This window comes from Syngnathus acus, chromosome 24 (genome assembly GCF_901709675.1).
Source record: "Syngnathus acus chromosome 24, fSynAcu1.2, whole genome shotgun sequence".
Classification (NCBI taxonomy): domain Eukaryota; kingdom Metazoa; phylum Chordata; class Actinopteri; order Syngnathiformes; family Syngnathidae; genus Syngnathus; species Syngnathus acus.
Genome location: NC_051108.1, coordinates 5,193,509 through 5,215,527, shown reverse-complemented (window position 1 = coordinate 5,215,527; position 22,019 = coordinate 5,193,509). Strand labels below are relative to the sequence as shown.

General features: G+C 41.0%; 3 protein-coding genes across 7 annotated transcripts; 1 reads left to right on the top strand and 2 right to left on the bottom strand.

Annotated features, from left to right (window-relative positions):
• Positions 1–553: 553 nt before the first annotated feature.
• Positions 554–4,773, bottom strand: rpf2 (ribosome production factor 2 homolog). The gene is made up of 10 exons (XM_037245051.1): positions 4,651–4,773; positions 3,048–3,180; positions 2,826–2,863; positions 2,455–2,494; positions 2,287–2,368; positions 1,956–2,032; positions 1,677–1,776; positions 1,483–1,585; positions 1,253–1,397; positions 554–985 (listed from the first exon to the last, which is right to left on the bottom strand). The coding sequence occupies exons 1-10, from the start codon at positions 4,671–4,673 to the stop codon at positions 797–799; spliced, it is 930 nt and encodes a 309-aa protein (XP_037100946.1). The 5' UTR covers positions 4,674–4,773; the 3' UTR covers positions 554–796.
• A 1,045-nt stretch (positions 4,774–5,818) lies between these two features.
• On the top strand, positions 5,819–11,676 carry LOC119117941 (salivary glue protein Sgs-3-like). 5 transcript variants are annotated; one of them, XM_037244593.1, is made up of 18 exons: positions 5,819–5,953; positions 6,557–6,603; positions 6,760–6,852; positions 7,051–7,140; positions 8,120–8,179; positions 8,272–8,331; positions 8,429–8,488; positions 8,585–8,644; positions 8,743–8,802; positions 8,901–8,990; positions 9,250–9,339; positions 9,613–9,702; positions 9,783–9,842; positions 10,098–10,157; positions 10,402–10,461; positions 10,872–10,931; positions 11,332–11,421; positions 11,508–11,676. In XM_037244593.1, exons 1-18 carry the CDS (start codon positions 5,890–5,892, stop codon positions 11,586–11,588), a joined length of 1,275 nt encoding a protein of 424 aa, XP_037100488.1. In that variant the 5' UTR covers positions 5,819–5,889; the 3' UTR covers positions 11,589–11,676. The 5 variants fall into 5 exon arrangements, with proteins under 5 accessions (XP_037100488.1, XP_037100489.1, XP_037100490.1 ...); XM_037244594.1 differs by lacking the exon at positions 8,429–8,488; XM_037244595.1 differs by lacking the exon at positions 8,901–8,990.
• Positions 11,677–12,943: 1,267 nt separating this feature from the next.
• On the bottom strand, positions 12,944–21,678 carry amd1 (adenosylmethionine decarboxylase 1). Its single transcript, XM_037244599.1, has 9 exons — positions 21,340–21,678; positions 17,914–18,000; positions 17,146–17,272; positions 16,960–17,062; positions 16,472–16,514; positions 16,139–16,283; positions 15,459–15,551; positions 15,220–15,375; positions 12,944–15,143 (listed from the first exon to the last, which is right to left on the bottom strand). The coding sequence occupies exons 1-9, from the start codon at positions 21,450–21,452 to the stop codon at positions 15,000–15,002; spliced, it is 1,011 nt and encodes a 336-aa protein (XP_037100494.1). The 5' UTR covers positions 21,453–21,678; the 3' UTR covers positions 12,944–14,999.
• Between the last annotated feature and the right edge of the window lie 341 nt (positions 21,679–22,019).

Genomic DNA, 22,019 nt, shown 5'->3' with positions numbered 1-22,019 from the left:
TCCAAATCCTTCTACATTTAATACTTTAGTGCATATAATATCAGAAAATTATTTTGAATGAATTAAAAGTATCTATGCAAAAATGAACCAACCTGTTCTTTTTAACAAAATTTGCGGCTGCTTGAAAACAACGGCCAGTTTTTTCTCTTTAGTTCGACGTAGGTGCTCTTCATATTCTACTGTTGTTCTTGCACACATTTTAACACAATCACAGAACTTGCTTGCCTTAATACAAATTCTGTTGAGTACAGAGAAAAAAAATGACTTGACCAAACTTGACTTAAACCAGAAAATGGATGGATTCAGTACCCATACAAATGGGTAGCTCTTTTATTCATTTACTTAAAACTGATCTGTAATTACGACAAAGCCTTATGACATCATTCACTTAATCATCATTTTGAACTAATTAGTCATTTTTGTCTTAATAGGCAACTCATTAAAGAGTGATTTATTTTATTCAAAGTCTCCTATTTTCATTTGTATGTATATAGCACACACGCACACGCTTTTAAAATTCCTTTGTGGCAAGAAATATGTTTGCAACCGATAAAATTGTTTGTGGTGTACTACTTTATTTTGTACAAGTCATGTAGTTTCATAATCGAACAAAAAAAAAAGTTCCAAGTTGATTGAACGCTCTCCAGAACTGTCACAAGACAATCGCTTAGGCTTGAAATCAGGTGGATTCCTGGTAGTGGAGCCAGTAAAAGATGATGAGGACCAAGATGAAGAAGACTGTACAGTTCTGCAAATGTGATGACTTGAGTGATGACCCAGTTGTCCGTCTCAGATCTCAACTTTGCACTTTTGCCACTTTGGGAGACACTTCATCCTCTTCCCCACCACCAACCACCTCCCCCTTCCTTTTCCGCAGACCTTTCATCTTCCTCGTCTGAAGCTTGGAAAGATCCTGCTTCTGCATGTGCACCCGGCCAAATTTGGTGCCAAAAACATCGTGGGAAATGTTCTTCTTCTTCTTGGGCTGTCAAGAGTCACAGAGGAAGAAATTAATTTCCGTGGCTTCATATCAAACAGACTTCCGAGTTACTCAAAATGATTCAGGCCAAGTAGTAACTGAACATATCGTGCATGATTTCACAGGCCTTGTTATGCTTTTTGAAATTGTAATATACAAAGAATAGAAATGTTGACTTTCCTAATTTTCCAATGTATTATTTTGCTCTGTTTGGCAATTAACAGTAAAAAGTATGCGATTACTTTGCGATGACCAAACAGACGTTAAAGTTACCTTTAGAGCCTTGGGCTGCTTGTGTGATAACTTGTACAAGTCATCAGAAGCAAGGTGTGTTCTTCTTAAAACAAAGTCAAACGACGGGCCGATCTCCTCCAGCTCAATGCGTGGTGTCTTGCATCCCGACTTTTTCAACAAAGACCTGTAAAAACAGTCGGCTTTTAAAAGGCGGACTTGTCACAACACAAACTCCCGCGAGTGAAGATTTGCTTAGAAATGGCTGTCACCTGTAACTACGCATAAATATTTTGTCATCCACAGCAGTGAAGTGCAGAATGTGTTCTAAGCCTGCCAATCGCACTGCGGACACTGAAGGACCCCTGAAGAAGTCTGGAGAAGAAAAGCAGACGACAGCCCCCATAAACAAAACATGCATCATTTTCCAGTAAATCTAATATTATGCGGCATGAGGCGCATGTACCAATGAGCAGACTCCTAAGACGTTTGTACTCGTTGTTCATATCAAAAGCCTCGCCAGCAAACACAAGCATTGGTTTGGTCCCCTCGGGACATTTACTCAACTGCAAAAACGAGAAGAAAACGGAAGGTTAAATCCGATGTCCAACATCTATTGTGTTTCAGTCAGAAAATATATTTTGTAATCTTAATACAGTCTGTCCTTCCCAAAATAGGATTTTTATAAAACCCACAAGCAAAACCATCGTAAACTGAAAACCAGATGTAATGTCGTATTAAATACCTTAATCTCACTCAGGGAGACATACTTCTCGATTCCCAGTTCAATCATGTCCAACACGTGGAAGTCAAATAAACGGCCTACAAATAAAAGCAGAGAAGACACGCAAAATAATTTGCACGTCATTCTAAATATTGTAAAGTATAAGTGAGTACAAATATTTCAGAACTGTACTCAAGTAGGATTTTCACATTTACAGACTACAATGAATACAGATCATAGAAAATACATAATATTTTCCATTACGGTGACAGCAGGCAAGTTATCTTGATAACATCCAATACCAAAACAGAATGAATACTCGTTAAGGAACCCAGAAGTGAGAAATGTTTACCAAATACGAGGTTGTTGGGTCGTTTCTTGTTGTGGGAACCAAACAGAAACAGAGAGCAATCTGACTTTTTGGAGAAAAATTCCTAAAAAAAAAAAAAAAAAAGGTAAATTCCTAGGTGATAAAGTGCAAAACGTTTACAATACGTAGGTGAGCTTCGTCTTAACCAACCAGTGACGTTGAGTCCTCAAACGGCTTTGTGATGTTCTTCCTGAAAAGAAAATTCAGATTTTATCCACAGCAGATAAAGTAGGGTTCACATATGAAGATAATCAGGTAAAATTTGACCATTTGGCCCCTACCTATCTGATTGAAGTCAACAAAAATGCATATTTTGGGGTTTCTCTAAAAGATTATAAAACCAATTTCCTGTGATATGGGTTGCATATATGCATTTTTTTCAGTTTATTTTCCAGCAGTCTGGATGCTCTGTGGCAATAGACCGCCGCTCTACAGGTCATTCTTGGTACTACAACAAGTCATGTGGTTTAGAAAAGGATTGTTGATGGGAGATATGATGAGGTATCATAAAAAAGACTTACTTTTTGTACAGAACAGCATTGGGCTTTTTAAGGGAATACTGGAAGAGAAAAATAAAAGGGTTTGACTGAATCCATACATTTCAATGACCTTCTTTTGCATAAAATTAGAAATATACCATTTTCAAACTAGAAACGTTTACAGTAGTGGTGGACATGATGACTGACCATTTTGCTTCATCGATTATCATTGTCTTTTAAATTGGGTAGCATCAGTTGACTTACGATATCCTTTAGGGCCTGGCTAATATTTTGATTGGCATTCCCCCCTTTCATAATCATGGCACTCTTTTCCTTCTCTGCCAGTTTGGGTGCTCTACTCTCCAGGAAGCGCTTGGAGCGCTTGGTCTTGGGTTTTCTGAGGAACAAAACCACAGTACAGAGTTATACAATTCCATACAGTACTGACATGTTTGCAGAAAATCTTCACATTTACATAGCACCAAGACATTTAAATACATCTTAAATACATATACATAAATTTGAGTCTATGTATTTAAGGATGTATATATAAACATATGTAGTTACTTACCAAGGGTAGAGCCAGATAAGCTTAGGCTTCTTTCTACTCCTTTTCAAACAAATATGAGTTTATTATAAAGGGGAAAATTATAATGCAACGTGGAGGAAGTAAGATGGCGGCGCGTGCACACGCTGCGGCCTCTCTCTGTCCCGAACGGTGTTTTGTTTTGTCGTTTAATGTGGGTTTGTCCGCCAGTTTTGTGTGTTCGTCTCGTCGTACCGGGTTGTGCTTCAAGTGCGGCGGGCTGGTTCTGCTCGACATCGGCGAAAGCGAGTTTTGTGGCGACCTGAACTTTGAAGCGGGGACATTAAAGGCGCTCGGTCTGCGCCGTCCTGGAGCGTCGCCGGACTCGCCTGCTATTCTTCCCCCGGTTGGGCGTCCGGGCCTGGCTGGCGGCCACCCCAGCTCGCCCGGCCGTGCCTTCCATTCTTCTGGCGGACGTTCGATCGCTGGACATCAACATGCCTGCTGAGTTCTGCGGACCGGACAGTGCGTAGCTGCTGTGCGTCTGGAGCGGATGGCGCGCTATCGGGCGGACCGGGCCATTGTACGAGGGGGAACATCGCGTGGAGGTGGACTGTGCGTCTACATCCGTGAAGAATGGTGCCGGGACTTTGTTGTGAGATGCCAGCACTGCTCGCCACTGGCGAAGTTTGTGATCTCCGGGCTGTTGGGGTCCTGAACTCTCTCCCCGTTGTTTTACTTGGGTGTTAATCGTGTGCTGTGTCTCGTCACCGTGGGATAGGGGGAACGGTATTTCGGTTTCTTTGTGTGTCCTAGCATGAAGGAATTGACAATAAAGCTGATTCTGATTCTGATTCTATTGTACTATTGAGTTATTTTTTTTATTTTACTTTTTTCTTGTATTTGCTTTTTTTAATGTTCGAAATAAACATTCATCATCATCACATTTAAAGGCCACCCCGATTGAAATTTAGATATTCACTACAAGAGACATTCTACAAGTAGATTTGATGAAACTTTATACGTGCAGGTATTTCTTATATCTGAAACAAGGAGGGAGCCATTTGCCATTTCCGTAAAATTACATTATTACGTGGACAAAAATGAAATATTGAAATGTCCGCTGTGTTTATATATCATTTGTAGAGGACAATTACGTTTCATTTAAGTAACTTCCGTGACACTGCCTGTTGTTATAATACAAATATTACTATAAAACGACCATTTTGGAATTTACTTTGCCGCTCGGTTTGAACTTTTATTTTACGTGCACAAATACGCACCATTAAACTACACATACAGAATAAAGTTTTACGCTGTATTTCGCGTCAGAAAACTTACATTATACCGTCGGACTGTGCCATTGTTGTGTAGTTTTCTGCGTTCTTGATAAAGCTTCACGTTGTCGACTACCCACGCGCTAGAAATGAGCCGGAAGACAACACGAGTTATTTTGTGGAGACATCAAGGTTGTTAAATGGTGCTTAAAACACAGTGTCGCCGTCTAGTGGCAACTGTTGGACAATACAGGGATATTCAAATAGTTTTGGATTTTTATCAAATGTCAAGGATGCAATGACAAATACTAAAATTTGAACAGAATAATAACGAGAGAATAATTGTTTTATTCATTGTAATTCCAATCCCAAACAAAATATTTTTTTTTTTTACATAATCTTCCAGGTCGCCCCTGCCTACGTGAGGTAGGACGTCACAAAATGTCCTCGCAAACTTTGAAACACATTTCCTTATTACAAAACATGTGTTTGTGACCCATGCTGCAGGATTATACATGCTCTTTGGTTCTTTCTTGTTGTTCTTTCTTGTTGTTCTTTTCTGCAAAGCGAATGACTGAACACTAAGTTCAAATTCAGGGTACGCTATGTTTGGGTCAATTCAACCAACATGTTTATTTTCACAAAACAGAGATATGATTGTTTTATTAATATGAGAGTTTTGTATAAAAAGGATTAAATGAACCCACATGGCGTTCACTCCCTTTTTGACCCATAATTGGGTTATTTTTGACCCAATTCAATGCATCACCATTAATACAAGCAGTACAACAGTTTTCAAAACAAAGGAAAGAGAAGAGGAAATTAAATACTACTACTAATAATAATAATGATGATAATAATAATAGAAAGAGATAATAAAGGTAATGCTGCATCATACAAGGGGATGAGAGTTTATGCAAGAATTTAAAATCCGTGTTTTTGTTTATCAAATCTAAATCATGTCTAAACTTGCTATGAAAAGCAACTGGCTTTGGTCCAATGATTTTGAAATAGTGTATATAAAGTTTGCACGTATATACTGTAACATGTCTTTTGTTATTAAAGTTCTAAATAGAGATGAGAGCCAATAAAGAGAAATCTTGGCTGGTAAAGGCGACTTTATGATTGCGCAAAAGAATCAGCAGGTGTTCTTTGCGTGGACGTTTACAGTATGTGACGAGTTTCTCGCTTGGGCTTGTCCTTGTGCAGGTTCTTGAGCGTCCACTCTTCACTCTTGTCTGCATAGCTGCAGGAGTTTGGTTGGAACTGCGTACGGTCCAGTTTTCAATCGTCAAGGTTGAAGATGAAGGCCATTGGATTTGCCGCGGGCACAATTGTGCTAATGATTGCCGCATGGGTGATTTATGGTGAGCAAAAGTTCGGATGAACGTGACCTTTATTATCTAAAGTTTACTTTGTTAAATGAATTGTGTTGAAAAAAACTGAAAAAACGACAATCATAATATTAACTATACTCCTTGCCTGAAAGCAATTTTGAAATATAACAGCAGGAGGCAGAATAACCTAAATATTGGGTCGTAAGCCAATTAAATACATTGCAATTACATAAACACGGGGAAAGGAAATTAAGGAATTAAAATGACGATACTTAAACTTTAATAAATTCAAAGTTTTTTTTAAATTTATTTAGATCTACTGATTGCAAAAACAAGGGAAACGTTATACATATAAAATAAGATTTGGAAAATGTCACCAAAAAAAGATTAGTGAGGCAAAAAAAGGTTGACAGGATTGTAACTTTTTTCTCGGAATTATGTATTTTAAAGTGAGAATTAAATGAAAACTGAAAATAAAAACCCAGCAGCCAAGACCACCATCATTGTCTCAAGTGTCCTTTGTTTATTAATCCAAAAGTTGTATGTTTTTCTTTAGAATGTTCTCCCATTTCTTCTTTCATTTCATTATTTCTCCCAACACTTCCTCATTTCCATCCTTCCTCCCTTAACCAGAGATGAACTCGAGCTCGGTCACGCCCACGTTGGAAGGACAGCAGCAGGTGCGAAAGACCAATCCTCTTGTGTGATTAAGATGTACCCAGATATGTGTTGATTGTGTCAAAATATTTGAAATTCATACATGAGTAATTGGATTGGCTGAAAGAGTCCAAATGTTCATGCCAAAACCAGATGTGATATAAGCTTTTGTTTTGCAGAAGATAATCAACACTGCACTGACCAATAGGAACACTTTGAAGAATGTGAGCACAGTCTCGGTGAAGCCCACAGTGCAAGGAAAGGAGCAAAAGGTGCAAACAGCCAATCCATGACTGATTTTAAGATCTACCAAGAAGTGTTAACTCCATCTATGTGGTTGAAAATTCAAAATGGTTTTTAGAATTTTTAGCCAAAGTAAGACTATTCCTAGAATTACTTGAATGATGGTTGGTTGTTGGTAGGTTGGTCATGGGTCAAAAAGAAATGAAAAATGTGCTTTTGGTTTGCAGAAGCCACTCAACACTTCACTGACCACCGAGAAACCAGAGATCGATGTGACCTCAGTCTTGGCGAAGACCACGGTGCAAGGACAGCAACAGGTGCGAAAGGCCAATCCTCTTGACTGATTCAAGATGTATCAAGAATGTAAATTGCCTACGTAGTTGACATGTTCTTTTGTTTTGCAGAAGCCACTCAACACTTCACTAACCGCGGGGGAACCAGAGATCGATGTGACCACAGTCTTGGCGAAGACCACGCTGCAAGGACAGCAGCAGGTGCAAAAGGCCAAATATTCTTAATAGATTTCAAGATGTACCAGGAAATGTAAATTGCCTCTGTGGTTGACCTGTTCTTTGTTTTGCAGAAGCTGCCCAACACCACACAGACCACTAAGAAACCAGCGGTGAACGTGACCTCAGTCTCGGTAAAGACCATGGTGCAAGGACAGCAGCAGGTGCGAAAGGCCAATCCTCTTGACTGATTCAAAATGTACCAAGAAATGTAAATTGCTTCTGTGGTTGACATGTTCTTTTGTTTTGCAGAAGCTACCCAACACCACAATAACCACCAAGAAACCAGCGTTGAATGTGACCTCAGTCTCTGTAAAGACCACGGTGCAAGGAGAGCAGCAGGTGTGAAAGTCTAATCCTATTGACTGATCCAAGATGTACCAAGAAATGTAAATTGCCTCTGTGGTTGACATGTTCTTTTGCTTTGCAGAAGCTGCCCAACACTACACTGACCACTAAGAAACCAGCGTTTAATGTAACCTTAGTCTCTGTAAAGACCACGGTGCAAGGAGAGCAGCAGGTACGAAAGTCCAATCCTATTGACTGATTCAAGATGTACCAAGAAATGTAAATTGCCTCTATGGTTGACATGTACTTTTGTTTTGCAGACGCTGCTCAACATTAATCTGATCACCAAGAAACCAGCGATGAACATAACCTCAGTCTCGGTGAAGCCTACGGTGCAAGGACAGCAGCAGGTGCAAAAGGCCAAATATTCTTAATAGATTTCAAGATGTACCAGGAAATGTAAATTGCCTCTGTGGTTGACCTGTTCTCTGTTTTGCAGAAGCTGCCCAACACCACACTGACCACCAAGACACCAGCGCTGAACGTGACCTCAGTCTCGGTAAAGATCACGGTGCAAGGACTCTTGACTGATTCAAGATGCATCAAGAAATGTAAATTGCGTCTGTGGTTGACATGTTCTTTGTTTTGCAGAAGCTGCCCAACACCACACTGACCACTAAGAAACCAGCGCTGAACGTGACCTCAGTCTCGGTAAAGATCACGGTGCAAGGACAATCCTCTTGACTGATTCAAGATGCATCAAGAAATGTAAATTGCCTCTGTGGTTGACCTGTTCTTTGTTTTGCAGAAGCTGCCCAACACCACACTGACCACCAAGACACCAGCGCTGAACGTGACCTCAGTCTTGGTAAAGATCACGGTGCAAGGACAATCCTCTGGCTGATTCAAGATGCATCAAGAAATGTCAATTGCCTCCGTGGTTGGCCTGTTCTTTGTTTTGCAGAAGCTGCCCAACACTACACTGACCACTAAGAAACCAGCGCTGAACGTGACCTCAGTCTTGGTAAAGATCACGGTGCAAGGGCAATCCTCTTGGCTGATTCAAGATGCATCAAGAAATGTAAATTGCCTCTGTGATTGGCATTTTCTTTTGTTTTGCAGAAGCTGCCCAACACTACACTGACCACTAAGAAACCAGCGCTGAACGTGACCTCAGTCTCGGTAAAGATCACGGTGCAAGGGCAATCCTCTTGGCTGATTCAAGATGCATCAAGAAATGTAAATTGCCTCTGTGATTGACATTTTCTTTTGTTTTGCAGAAGCTGCCCAACACAACACTGACCACTGAGAAACCAGCGATGAACGTCACCTCAGTCTTGGTGAAGCCCACGGTGCAAGGACAGCAGCAGGTGCGAAAGGACAATCCTCTTGACTGATTTACCAGGAAATGTAAATTGCCTCTGTGGTTGACCTGTTCTTTTGTTTTGCAGAAGCTGCCCAACACCACAGTGACCACTAAGAAATCAACGATGAACGTGACCTCAGTCTCGGCAAAGCCCACGGTGCAAGGACAGCAGCAGGTGCGAAAGGCCAATCCTCTTGACTGATTCAAGATGTACCAAGAAATGTAAATTGCCTCAGTGGATGACATGTTCTTATGTTTTGCAGAAGCTGCCCAACACCACACAGACCACTAAGAAACCAGCGGTGAACGTGACCTCAGTCTCGGTGAAGCCCACGGTGAACGGACAGCAGCAGGTGCGAAAGGCCAATTCTCTTGACCGATTCAAGATGTATCAAGAAATGAAAATTGCCTCTGTGGTTGACATGTTCTTTTGTTTTGCAGAAGCTGCCCAACACCAAACTGACCAACACCACACTGACTACCAAGAAACCAGAGATCAACGTGACCTCCGTCTCGGTGAAGCCCACGGTGCAAAGACAGCAGCAGGTGCGAAAGGCCAATCCTCTTCAAGATGTATCAAGAAATGTAAATGGCCTCTGTGGTTGACATGTTCTTTTGTTTTGCAGAAGCTGCCCAACACTACACTGACCACTAAGAAACCAGAGATGACCGTGACCTCAGTCTCGGCAAAGACCACGGTGCAAGGACAGCAGCAGGTGCGAAAGGCCAATCCTCTTCAAGATGTATCAATAAATGTAAAGTGCCTCAGTGGCTGACATGTTCTTTTGTTTTGCAGAAGCTGCCCAACACCACAATAACCACTAAGAAACCAGCGCTGAACGTGACCTCAGTCTCGGTAAAGACCACGGTGCAAGGACAATCCTCTTGACTGATTCAAAATGTACCAAGAAATGTAAATTGCGTCTGTGGTTGACATGTTCTTTGTTTTGCAGAAGCTGCCCAACACCACACTGACCACTAAGACACCAGCGCTGAATGTGACCTCAGTCTTGGTAAAGATCACGGTGCAAGGACAATCCTCTTGACTGATACAAAATGTACCAAGAAATGTAAATTGCCTCAGTGGATGACATGTTCTTATGTTTTGCAGAAGCTGCCCAACACCACACTGACCACTAAGAAACCAGCGATGAACGTGACCTCAGTCTCGGTAAAGATCACGGTGCAAGGACAATCCTCTTGACTGATACAAAATGTACCAAGAAATGTAAATTGCTTCTGTGGTTGACATGTTCTTTGTTTTGCAGAAGCTGCCCAACACTACACTGACCACTAAGAAACCAAGGCTGAACGTGACCTCAGTCTCGGTAAAGACCACGGTGCAAGGACAATCCTCTTGACTGATTCACAATGCATCAAGAAATGTAAATGGCCTCTGTGGTTTTGTTTTGCAGAAGCTGCCCAACACCACACTGACCACTAAGAAACCAGCGCTGAACGTGACCTCAGTCTCGGTAAAGACCACGGTGCAAGGACAATCCTCTTGACTGATTCAAAATGTACCAAGAAATGTAAATTGTGTCTGTGGTTGACATGTTCTTTGTTTTGCAGAAGCTGCCCAACACCACACTGACCACTAAGACACCAGCGCTGAATGTGACCTCAGTCTCGGTAAAGCTCACGGTGCAAGGACAACCCTCGACTGATCCAAAATGTACCTAGAAATGTAAATTGCCTCAGTGGATGACATGTTCTTATGTTTTGCAGAAGCTGCCCAACACCACACAGACCACTAAGAAACCAGCGATGAACGTGACCTCAGTCTCGGTAAAGATCACGGTGCAAGGACAATCCTCTTGACTGATACAAAATGTACGAAGAAATGTAAATTGCTTCTGTGGATGACATGTTCTTTGTTTTGCAGAAGCTGCCCAACACCACACTGACCACTAAGACACCAGCGCTGAACGTGACCTCAGTCTCGGTAAAGCTCACGGTGCAAGGACAACCCTCGACTGATACAAAATGTACCAAGAAATGTAAATTGCCTCAGTGGATGACATGTTCTTATGTTTTGCAGAAGCTGCCCAACACCACACAGACCACTAAGAAACCAGCGATGAACGTGACCTCAGTCTCGGTAAAGATCACGGAGCAAGGACAATCCTCTTGACTGATACAAAATGTACCAAGAAATGTAAATTGCTTCTGTGGTTGACATGTTCTTTGTTTTGCAGAAGCTGCCCAACACCACACTGACCACTAAGAAACCAGGGCTAAACGTGACCTCAGTCTCGGTAAAGACCACGGTGCAAGGACAATCCTCTTGACTGATTCACAATGCATCAAGAAATGTAAATGGCCTCTGTGGTTTTGTTTTGCAGAAGCTGCCCAACACCACACTGACCACTAAGACACCAGCGATGAACGTGACCTCAGTCTCGGTGAAGCCCACGGTGCAAGGACAGAAGCAGGTGCGAAAAGCCAATCCTCTTGACTGACAAGATGTATCAAGAAATGTAAATTGCCTCTGTGGTTGACATGTTCTTTTGTTTTGCAGAAGCTGCCCAACACCAAACTGACCAACAAGAAACCAAAGATAAGGCGTGAGGTGCGAAGAAAGGACAATCCTTTTGACTGAGTACCACGAAGTGTAATTTCTCTCTGGGTGGTTGATTGATTGTATTTTAGGTTATTTGGTCAAAGTCAAATATGAAGGTTGTCCAGTTGATTTTTGGTAGACAAGATTATTATTCAGGCCGAGATGTGAAATGCTTTTGTTTAGCAGCTGGGGGGAAAAAAAGTGAGCAGTAAGAAGGTAGAAGTGTAAATTCTCTCTGGGTGGTTGATTGGTTATTTAGCCAAAAGTAAAAATATCCCTAATTAAAATGTGAGTTAATTGATTGGCTTATGTCAAAAATCCACTCAAGGTCACTCAATTGCTAAGTTAGAACATTCGGCCCATCAAGAAAGTCCATGGTTCAAAATGGCCAAACTCCTCGTGTGTGGTTTCAAGATGCACCTAAAATGTGTCGACTAACTATGTTCTCTTTTTTTTGCTGTCTGTGTAGCAAATCATCCCTCTGACAGAACGTGCTATATACAACGGCATCGAACTCGACCTACGAGCCAATCAGACTCTGTAAAAAGTCACTTTTCCCCATAATGGCTGCAGTTTCAATTAGCTCACCTTTTGTGTGTGTGTATAAACGTGACAACACCCGTGTGTGTGTTCCAGGGTTACTGTCAATCTTTTGGCCTCCTATTATTATCCCAAACTGCCTGCCTATCACAGTTACGAGGGGCTTGCGCTAAGCCTGACGTTCTCGATGAAAAAACAAACCGCCATGGTCACTGCCTATATGGCTGAAAAGTGGGTGTACAGGAACCAAGTGTTTCCTAAAATTTTCCTACCCTACAATCCCGGCCACGACTTCACGGTAATACAAATCTAATTGTGTTCTACCTAATGGATGGATAAAAAAATGTATCGTACTGTTTTACAGATTCACGTCAAGCAAACTGCTATGGAATTCTGTGTGACGTTCAACAGGTCCTACCGTCTGTTTTACCGATATGACAAAACCGCAGGGTATTCCTATCCTATAAAAAAAGTGACAGTCTGGGGAGAAGTCAGTTTCTTCCAAGTTTAATGATGGCATCCATAGGGGGGATGTAATTAAACTGCTTTACTTTGTGCAAATAATTTAATTTTCCAGCTATTGTACCCCCCCCCCCCCCTACAGGATTTTCAGTCTATAGCAATGGGCAGAGAGAATCAAACATTTAATTTTTCAGCTATTGATTTTCAGTATAATCAGCATTGTAACTACAGGATTTTCAGTATATCAGCAATAAAGTTCAGACCAATAAAATGAACGTTTGATACAAAATCCCAAGTACAATGTATATTCTCAATATTGGTTAAGATTCTTACCACTGGAAACAATTCAGTCCAAGAGCAAGATCCTAATTCAACAAAAAAACAAAACACACTACACAGATGATTATTTTATTTTAGCATTAAGCTAACACATAGATTTTAGCACATCTTGACCATCCAAATCGCAAAAGAGAATTAGAACAGCAAAGTTTCTCCACCCATAACAGCACTCACACTTCCCAAGCGGAGACTTTTCAGAATTGAGTTTTAACTGGAAGATTCACAAAAGGTGGCAAAGTGTGGAATCATTACTTTGAAAACAAAACTGCTCCAAACCTAGTGACATTGGCAGAAAGAAAAAATTGGTCCACTGCAAGAAACGAGCGAGTTATTAGTAGCTAACAATCCAATGATCTGCATGAGCATTGAACAGTGCTGGACCTCATAGTGGAAGGAGGAGGGCTGCCAAGCTGAGGAAGTTAAGTACAGATGTTGGTCCTCGAGGAAATACTGAAACCACTCCAAAAGGCCATGGTACACTATCTAGGAAAATGCCAGATTACAGATCATTGTGATACAAGTGGTGCTCAAAGCGGGTCAAACTTTCCCCTGGAGCCATGTAATTTTTACTCTAAAAAAAAAATAAAAAATAAAGGCTCTGTAGCAGGTGGTTAGAAGGAAAACATGACCAGCTGTACTGAGCACAAGGAAGACTTGGAGGGGAAGTATGCAGCTTTAAATAAGCCTCAAGCTAGCAAAACGAGGGCAAATACAGACGACGCTTTACGACACGGTCTAGCAATACAGCATTGCTTGCATGCACCCCTCACCCACCATCCATCCATGAGCCCAAAGTTTATAAAAGGGCATTGATGCAAACAAAGAATAGTGAGGAAGCCCATTTGACAGCAAAAAAAAAAAAAAAAAAATGTCTGGGCACCAGTAATGACATGGCAGATGGTGCAGTGGTTGGATGTGGAATGATCCGGGATGACCCTGGCATGCTCAGACTGGTGGGTCTCGATTGTACGCTTACACATTTTTGTATGGGGCGGAAAGTGAGAGAGGGGATGGATATTGTCAAAGGGAAAAAATGGTTTGCTGGGCAAGCAAAAAGTTTCTGATTCATTATGCCCCCGCCAGCTCACCTCTCTTCTAATTCTGGGGGGGATATTTGACATGTCTGGCCTGCTGGGAACGGGACAATAGACAGTCGGCAGAGGGCATTGTGAGCTATGCGCAGAGGAGTGGGGGCGGAGTCAGTCGGCGCACGCTTGAAGTCATACATTCAGCTCAAAAGTGGACCAGGCTTTTCTCTGGAGACACGTCGTGTACATTCGAAAGATGGGGTGGACGAGATGGCGTCAGCGTGCCTAGACTACATTCCTTTTTCCGTGTGATTGTGATAACAGGAAGCTAGAGGCTTCCTGTAGATGCAACATAGTCAAAAAAAAAATATTGTGAGTTACAAACTGTGCTAATAAAAAGGTCTTGAATTGTGTCCCTTCACTGGCCTGGAGTTTAAAGCTGCAATTTTGTAGTTTGTACACAATTTAAAATTGGAAGACAGGAAATATGATCACTTAATTCCAAAAAGGAATATTGGCAAGGCTTGGCAACCATTGTATACATTCATAGAGACAAAAGGCCAGCTTTCATTTTTAAACCCGGGGTTAAAAAAAAAAAAAGGACTATAAAGTGCACTCCTTTATGAATGATCCTCGCCAATTGTCGCAAATCGGAATTAAATAAGACTAATCTGAGCATGTCAGGGGCGTGGTTTTAATGTGGCCGGAAGCCCTGTCTGTGTGGGATGAGGGAGGAGATCTGCAAGTAGGGGCCTTTGGACTGGTCACAGGTGGAAAGCCTCAAATGGAGCGCGTTTAATTCCTCTACATGCACTTCAAGACCACACCAAGAGTGTGCTAGCATATGGAAACAGATAAAAGAGCTTTCATGCAAGAGGTCTACGTCACAGATACAACAATGCAAACAACTCTTATTGGAGGTTAAACTGGGCTCGTCTTTACCCCTGTGAGCTTCATTAAGGGAGACGAGGGCGGGAGGAAGAAGGCAGGCTGAGGACCGTAAGATTTCTATTGGAAGGTGGCCACCAGGAAGAAACTCCAAACGGCCACCTTTTTTCCGCCTCCTCTTCATCTCCCACCCTCAGCTCTTCTGATTCTTCTGGCAGTTCTTGATATAGCTTGTGAACACAAAATTGTAATCGTTGAACTGAGCCAGCTGGCGGTCGAGACGCTTGAACCCGTCGAGTTTTTGGGCAGAAGAGAAGACGCTGCGACATTTCGAACTCTGCAGTGGGAGAAGAGGGTTCGAGTTAGACGGATCAGAAAATCGTCCGACGGAAGCCGGAGCACGAAATACATACCTGATTGACAAACAGTGTCGTCACAAATTTTCCCGGCTTGAAAACATCCACCACCTTCCCGACAAGGTCATCGTACGATGTCTGGGAGAGGTTTGTCTCAAAGCTAACGTAGGAGAAATCTGGCTCTGGGGTGATGTGAATGGTCCAGTAGGTCCCCTGCAAGAGGCAAAAAGAGGAGCCGGCCGCGGGGTTGCAGTTAGAGAAGACCAGTCACAATAGAAGCACCAAGAAATACTTACATCAGTCTTCATTCCGTTCATTGAGTATCCACACGGGTTGAACATTGTCGCATCTATCACAGAACCTGGTATCAGGTCACAAATTCCACTCATCTGGAATGGATAACAAAACAAAGACTTGGCATCAAATAACTCCTGTCTAATTGTGTCAATTATGTCAAAGCTGTATTAAGCGACTTGTGTGGCAACTAATGAGAGGCCACATTGCCTACTCAATTATTTATTTATTTTTATTTTTTTAAATATGTACACTGTCCGATGGAATGGAAGAGTTTCCACAACGTACTTTCAAGACTCCTCAAACTTTAGGCTGTATAAGTTTACAGTAAAATTGATATAAACCAGAAATACACTTTGTATATTTGAACAGCTTCGTTAGCTAGCGCTAGCTTAATGATAACGAAATGCAACGCACCATAGGGTAACAAATAGCATTGCTGTTTGAGTATAAACTTTTATATAACATATTTGAACAGTGTGTATAAAAACACAAACTTTTAATAGAGCACAAGAATGCACCTATAACAAAATGCTGTACTTAAACTGATACTATAATAATAATAAATAATACTAAAACCAAACCTATTTCTCTGCACACAGCACTAATCTTTGTTCAAATTCAACTGTACTCGGCAAAAAAAAAAAAAAAAAAAAGGTTCTCTTTTCAACATTTGCCTTACACGAGTGACTTCACTTGCAGAAACACCATCTTTCATATAGAACTGGTCCATAATAGCTGGATCAAGGTCACTCATCAGAACTTCCAGTGTCTGATCCGCATACTTGTTCTCCCAGTACTCTGGCAAGTCCAGAGTAAACAGATACCTGGTTAACAACAAAATGGGAACTGGTGAGAATTCTACTTGATACGCCAGTCATTTTTTTAAAATTTACTATTATCAAATAAACACAAAATAAAAATGTACTTGCTACATTTTTTTTTGTTTTCCAAAAAATTTCAAAAACGGGTTGGTTGACAATCCTAACTATGTGTAGAATTGACGAGTTCTTACCAGCAGTCAGCGTTCAAACGTCCCATACAGTAGGCTGCACCATCTGAAGGAAGTCAAAGACCCCAAAATAAATATTGATCTTTTCATGACTGCATATTAGCAACAAATTACCCACTGGGTTAAATATCAATGGTTAAAATAATTAGACATGCTTCAAGGTATAATCATCTGCTGGTTCCAAGTGGACAAAAAGCGCATGGCGTAAACAGGGATGTCTCCACTTCTTCATAAATATAATTAGTGGTTTCTATGATGCTTAACATATCTCCATGAAACTTTGTGGAAGCATTGGACATGGGCCACAAATATGGAATTAATAGTAGTTGTGGCTCTGAGACAGAACAAATAGGAGTGGCTCTGGGCTTCAAAGCTCGCTTAATAAGATTGCAAATTTATTTTCATTGCTCACTGGATAATGCATATTTTTTTATTTTTACGGTTGGCCTTACAAATAAAGACAAGAGCGACGAATACTTTTGGTCACGTACTTGGGAAAATCTGGCCGAGAAAGTCTACTTCCTCTTGGAAGTTGCGATGAGGAAACTCTTGATGGGTTGGTTTCATAAAATTCTTGCGGGAGTAGAAGAAGTTCTGCAAAACCGGGTAATCAAGTTGGGTGTGAGCCAAAACGTTGGCAAAGAAAAAGCTATGATATTAACAAGGATGTGGCTCACCTCGATGGCATCAAACCCGCAGTACTCCCTTGCGAGTTCCAGCAGAGGCACCAGTGCTTGCAGTAAGAGGGTGGTTCCACATGTTTTCAAAATGAAACGTCTCTTGGAGACAAACATGCTACTCTCACTGAATGGCGGGAGGGGGAAGAAAAAAAGAAAGACAGGACAATTCAATTACCTCACCAACACAGAGACACTGTTCATTTAGAAGACTCAGTGACACCCAAAGATGTTGCTTCAGTATTTCCGCATAATGTTTTTTTGTTGTGTTGCCATCTAATCTTTGAACTGCACCAGCCTCATTATGCATGATGATTACTGGACATTATGGCATTTATAACTTTTTGGGACCAGATGAACCTTCAGGCATCTGGAAATTCCACCCAAAAAATGTAAGCAGACTTGTGTAATCCTCTTCCTGATATCTAGGCTCATTTCTTCTGACTTTCCCCAATTCCCCACTCCATTTTAGAAATTGATTAATCGGATAATAGCTTATAATAATGAAACCATTTTACCCCAATTACCCTTTATTAACCAATTATTGATATTTAGTCACGAAAACAACTAATTGAGTGCTTTGCATTTCCGGTTAAGATGAAGAATTTGCATATCCAGTGATATTAAAGAGTCGTAGAGTGCTCACGCCGCCACCCGAAAGCACCAGCAAGCAATGGCGATGCCAAGTGACTGAAAGGTGACCAGTCTAATCCCGGAAAGCCTTCTATTCATAGCCAAATGCGGCAGACATACTGGTCCACATCTCACCTGAGTATATAAGCTTCCTGCTTGTCGGTCTTTGTCACACTTATGATCAAACAGTGCACATTCTCCAAAAGTTTGTCCCACTCAAACCTAAAAGAAAACACAAAAAGAATGGGCAAAATTTAGCAATGGCGGCTCGTTCACATTCCAAGCATTGCTTCACTCTCAAGATGAGGTAACCTCAGCATAATTCGAAGAAATAAGATACTTGCTGCAGAGCATGGCAAAGTTGCAAGGTCATGGAGATAAGGGTTATTTAGCTCACCCGGGGGAGCAGCGTGGGCTGGCTGGGGTAGCCAAAAATGTGAGCACGTGGTCACGTAATAAGCAGGTGTGAATAAAAATACCTTGAACATTTTTGACTGAAAAGACATTTCTTGGATGGGAAGGTAAGAAATCAAAATACAAAAAAAAAACAAACCCCCACACACAAATCCTCATGGAAAAAAAACCCAACACCTTCAATTATGGCCGCTCCAGAAAAAAAAAAAAAAAAAAAAAAAAAAGAGTATATCCTCAGACCAGCGAGACACCATTGGAGACCGAGGTCCACTCCCACTCGAGTGTGAAACTACACCAAAGGCTATTTGTGGTGCTTGGGCAGGATCACATTTAGATTGGACTCCCAGAAAGGAGTGCATATGATGGCCAAGTACTACAAAGAGTTGAATTACCAAGACAAAGGATGCCTTTTTAATATAAAACCAGACGTCAAACCAAATCGGAGCAAATGATGAACAAGGAAATCTAAAAAGAGAGAGGAGTCTGTTTACAAAAGATGTAATCGTCCTCTGCTTGATCAAATTAGCGGAAGAGTGAATGTAACCGGCTTTCAAAGTCGATGGGGAGTGTTAAGGTGAGTGCTCTCTCACAATTCAAAGACCTTGTGGACTTATTTGAAAGTTGGCCGACAGTCAGCCAGCCTGCTCCACAGTAACACAGCAAGGCTTTAATCGGTTCTCTGGGGGTAAATTAATAGATCTCCATTCATAAGATGCCTGATTAGAAAAAAAAAAAACAACAACCACCACATTTTGTGATAGGATGACAGTTTGAGGGGAGATAAATTATCAGTGATTATGAACACAACAATCTGTGAGCATCAGAAACATTGCCGAAACGGAGTGCTGATGGAACAGGAAATAATGCATCTCTAAAACGAACCGACAAAAACACTCAGATTTACTACATTGTTTTTAGTCTTACAAGTTAAGCATACGCTAAAATAACGGCAAATGAACTATGATTTTATACGAAAAAAAGTTGCTCTACTTTAGAGGGGGTAAAATTATCAAACACTTTGAGTTGCAGTGCTCATGATAACTTCGTGAAATTCTACCGAGCAAGTGTGGCGTAAACAGAAGTCAGTATATCCCAGATCAGATTACAACAACAATGCAAATCTGTTGCTTTATTTCTTAATTTTTCAAGTTTCATTAAACAGTGATCAGCAAATGGACTATACTTACTTACCATTTAAATTAGCCTCCCCACACCTCCATCGTCCAGTTGAGTATTTTTTTTTTATTTCATAACACGCAAGTTTGCAAAAAAGAAAAAGATTTAACTGGACGTTTTGACATCTCGGGTTGACCTCTCCTTTAACATACATAGACATAACAAGTTTAACTAACCGGTAACGACAATTTTGTCAAAGACATTCTGCTTCCGCAAAGTAGTGATGGGATATTCTGTAATGAGGTTTAAGTTTGTTCAGTGTCAGTTTACGTAAAAAGCACCAAAGAAAGCAAACATGGATCAGCGCCATTTGAAAATAAACACGCAACAGTGTGTTATCTAAAAACATTATGAGGTGTGTTCTAGCTAGCAATGGTAGGATACACTAGCTAATGTAATTGAAAATAAACAAAAATTACCTCTTGTAATAGGAATTCGCCGACTGGCTGTTTTGTATTTTCACACAAAATAAGTCATTGTGCATTGTTCTTAACTTCAAAAAGTCACAATTTAGGTTATTAAAAAAAAAAAAACCATTCAATTTCATAAATATGAAATAAAGGAAAACCAGCAAGTTTGGTATTGGGTACGCATCTCTGAAATAAAAGACAATTTGGTTTTATCTCAATTCATTATGGGGTGCAATGATTCAAGAAAAGCACATTTGTACCTAGTTTTTTTATTTTTCCCTCGATTCTCTTCTAACTTCTAGTTAGCAATTAGGAGTTGCAGTTCCACAAACATTTTCGACATATGACAGCCTACAAACGCACCAACATGTCAGCAAGGGAATGTTTTTACATTTTTGAAACCTGACTACCTCTACAAAGTAAATAACCAAAGAAATTACCAATGCAATTTTTTTTAATTTTATTTCCTTTGCATAGTCGTCACTGTCATTTTTATGAGCGGTTCAAGATCATTATCAGTCTTTGAAGCCCAGAACAGATTCTTGCACAAAGACCCTCAAGCCAATCAAATGCACTGGGAGGGAGCAAAATGCATGCCTCGAAACGTGACTGGGACATTTTTCAAGTGGTCCGTTGAAGAAGTTGGCCCCTTTCCAAAACGACTATTCTACAGTCATTACTTGATAAAAACAACCACGGCAGTAAAGGGGGACTGCTAAAGAGGGTTTTACACAAACTGCCAGAACGTGACAGACTCGTAAATGCAATTCGTATATCGGCGTGGTAGGTTGCTAGCAAAAGGAACACGAGGTGGTGACGACCGACCGACCACATGCTTGACTTCAGATGTGGCTCCATGAAGTTGCCTAGTGACGTAAATACTACTCTCCCTTTCGCAGAAAAACATCACATAACCATGCAAACTGGCTAAGCTACTTTTTAACTACGATTGAATTCAAATGACGTTTATTATCTAAGGGCCTGCTAAAACGGGTGCGCACAAATAAGATGCTACGCTTAATTGTGACCTTCACAGTGAAAACAGAAGGCGAAACGAATTCATATAATTGTTAATAGCGGAAGGATGTTTTTGTGGACTGGAGATGAAACCACAAAAATGAATCGGGTAAATGACGCCCCCGAACCCACCACCACAAAAAAAAAAAAAACAAGTCTAACTATTAAGCAGTGAGCCTGTTTTCCATTTGAATTCAACACAGTTGATTTAACATACAGACTCGGAATACACAAGCACTTGGTCAAGAGAAAATTCTGTTAAGTCACCATACGTCTACTAGGCAATGAATGAGTCAGGAGGGGTGGCCATTTTTAACTGGCGGCGTAAACTATTGCGTGGGCTCCAGTGACCGTCTTCGGTTTCCCCTCTTCTAAAATGAATTAACGGCGATCGCGTCAAAAAAAAAAAAAAAAAAAAAACACCCTATGCACCTGAATATTACACACATAAAATAATGAAAAGGAAATATCGGCAAGCATGTGGTAGGTATTACGATGACGTTTATAAGGACAACAGATTCAGAAGTCCCACAGTGAAACAAACCTTGGGATGGTGCGCAGGTCCCCGGTTCCTTTGGTCTCATCCTGCCGAGAGAACCACAATTCCAACAGTTTCTCGGTCCCCTCGAAGAAATGTGAACCACTATCTTCCATCATGAGACAACAGACGCACAATCAAAAAATTAAAAGTAAACGTCGGTTATAACGTTTGATCTTATTAAATCCGTATTCAATTAGATTATAACTTAGAGATGTACAGTCCGTTAAACAAGCCAAATGATTTTTCTTCTGTTACCGTCTTCCCTTTTGCAGAGAATACCGTTAGCGAGTGCTAGCTAATATCGCCGGCCATACTGTGTACAGCTCTACATGCCGACTATGAGGTGCATTTATATAGACAGCGACGAATACGTCATTATCTTGTAAAACCAATCGTATTGTAGGACTGTATTTGCTAAGATACGATTGGTCCAAAGGGCTGTCCGTTTTAGCTATAGCTAGCTAAGTTCTCCTTGACAACACGACGTCACGTGACGTACGCGCAGCAAGTGAGGGCTACGTAAAGTGCATAGAATCTACAGAGAAAAAGTCACAAGCAGTTGGGTTCAGACTTCGGAGATGTTGCAGGGCACTTGCAAAAGCAGAAAAAACTGGTCTATCTAACTGTTTGACAGGCAATATGTTGAGAAATCTATCAGCGAGATGTCAGAGCAGTCATCTTGC

Coding starts and splice junctions, on each gene's coding strand:
- rpf2 (XM_037245051.1), bottom strand. CDS start 4,673: ATGGCACAGTCCGACGGTATAAT. Junction 3,181..4,650: donor GCACAGTCCGACGGTATAAT/GTAAGTTTTCTG, acceptor TTTGTTCCTCAG/AAAACCCAAGACCAAGCGCT. Junction 1,777..1,955: donor TCTCCCTGAGTGAGATTAAG/GTATTTAATACG, acceptor TCGTTTTTGCAG/TTGAGTAAATGTCCCGAGGG.
- LOC119117941 (XM_037244593.1), top strand. CDS start 5,890: ATGAAGGCCATTGGATTTGCCGCGGGCACAATTGTGCTAATGATTGCC. Junction 8,803..8,900: donor TGAACGTGACCTCAGTCTCG/GTAAAGATCACG, acceptor TTTGTTTTGCAG/AAGCTGCCCAACACAACACT. Junction 11,422..11,507: donor CGGTGCAAGGACAGAAGCAG/GTGCGAAAAGCC, acceptor TTTGTTTTGCAG/AAGCTGCCCAACACCAAACT.
- amd1 (XM_037244599.1), bottom strand. CDS start 21,452: ATGATGGAAGATAGTGGTTCACATTTCTTCGAGGGGACCGAGAAACTG. Junction 16,515..16,959: donor TCTCGGCCAGATTTTCCCAA/GTACGTGACCAA, acceptor GACTTCCTTCAG/ATGGTGCAGCCTACTGTATG. Junction 15,376..15,458: donor TGAACGGAATGAAGACTGAT/GTAAGTATTTCT, acceptor TGCCTCTTGCAG/GGGACCTACTGGACCATTCA.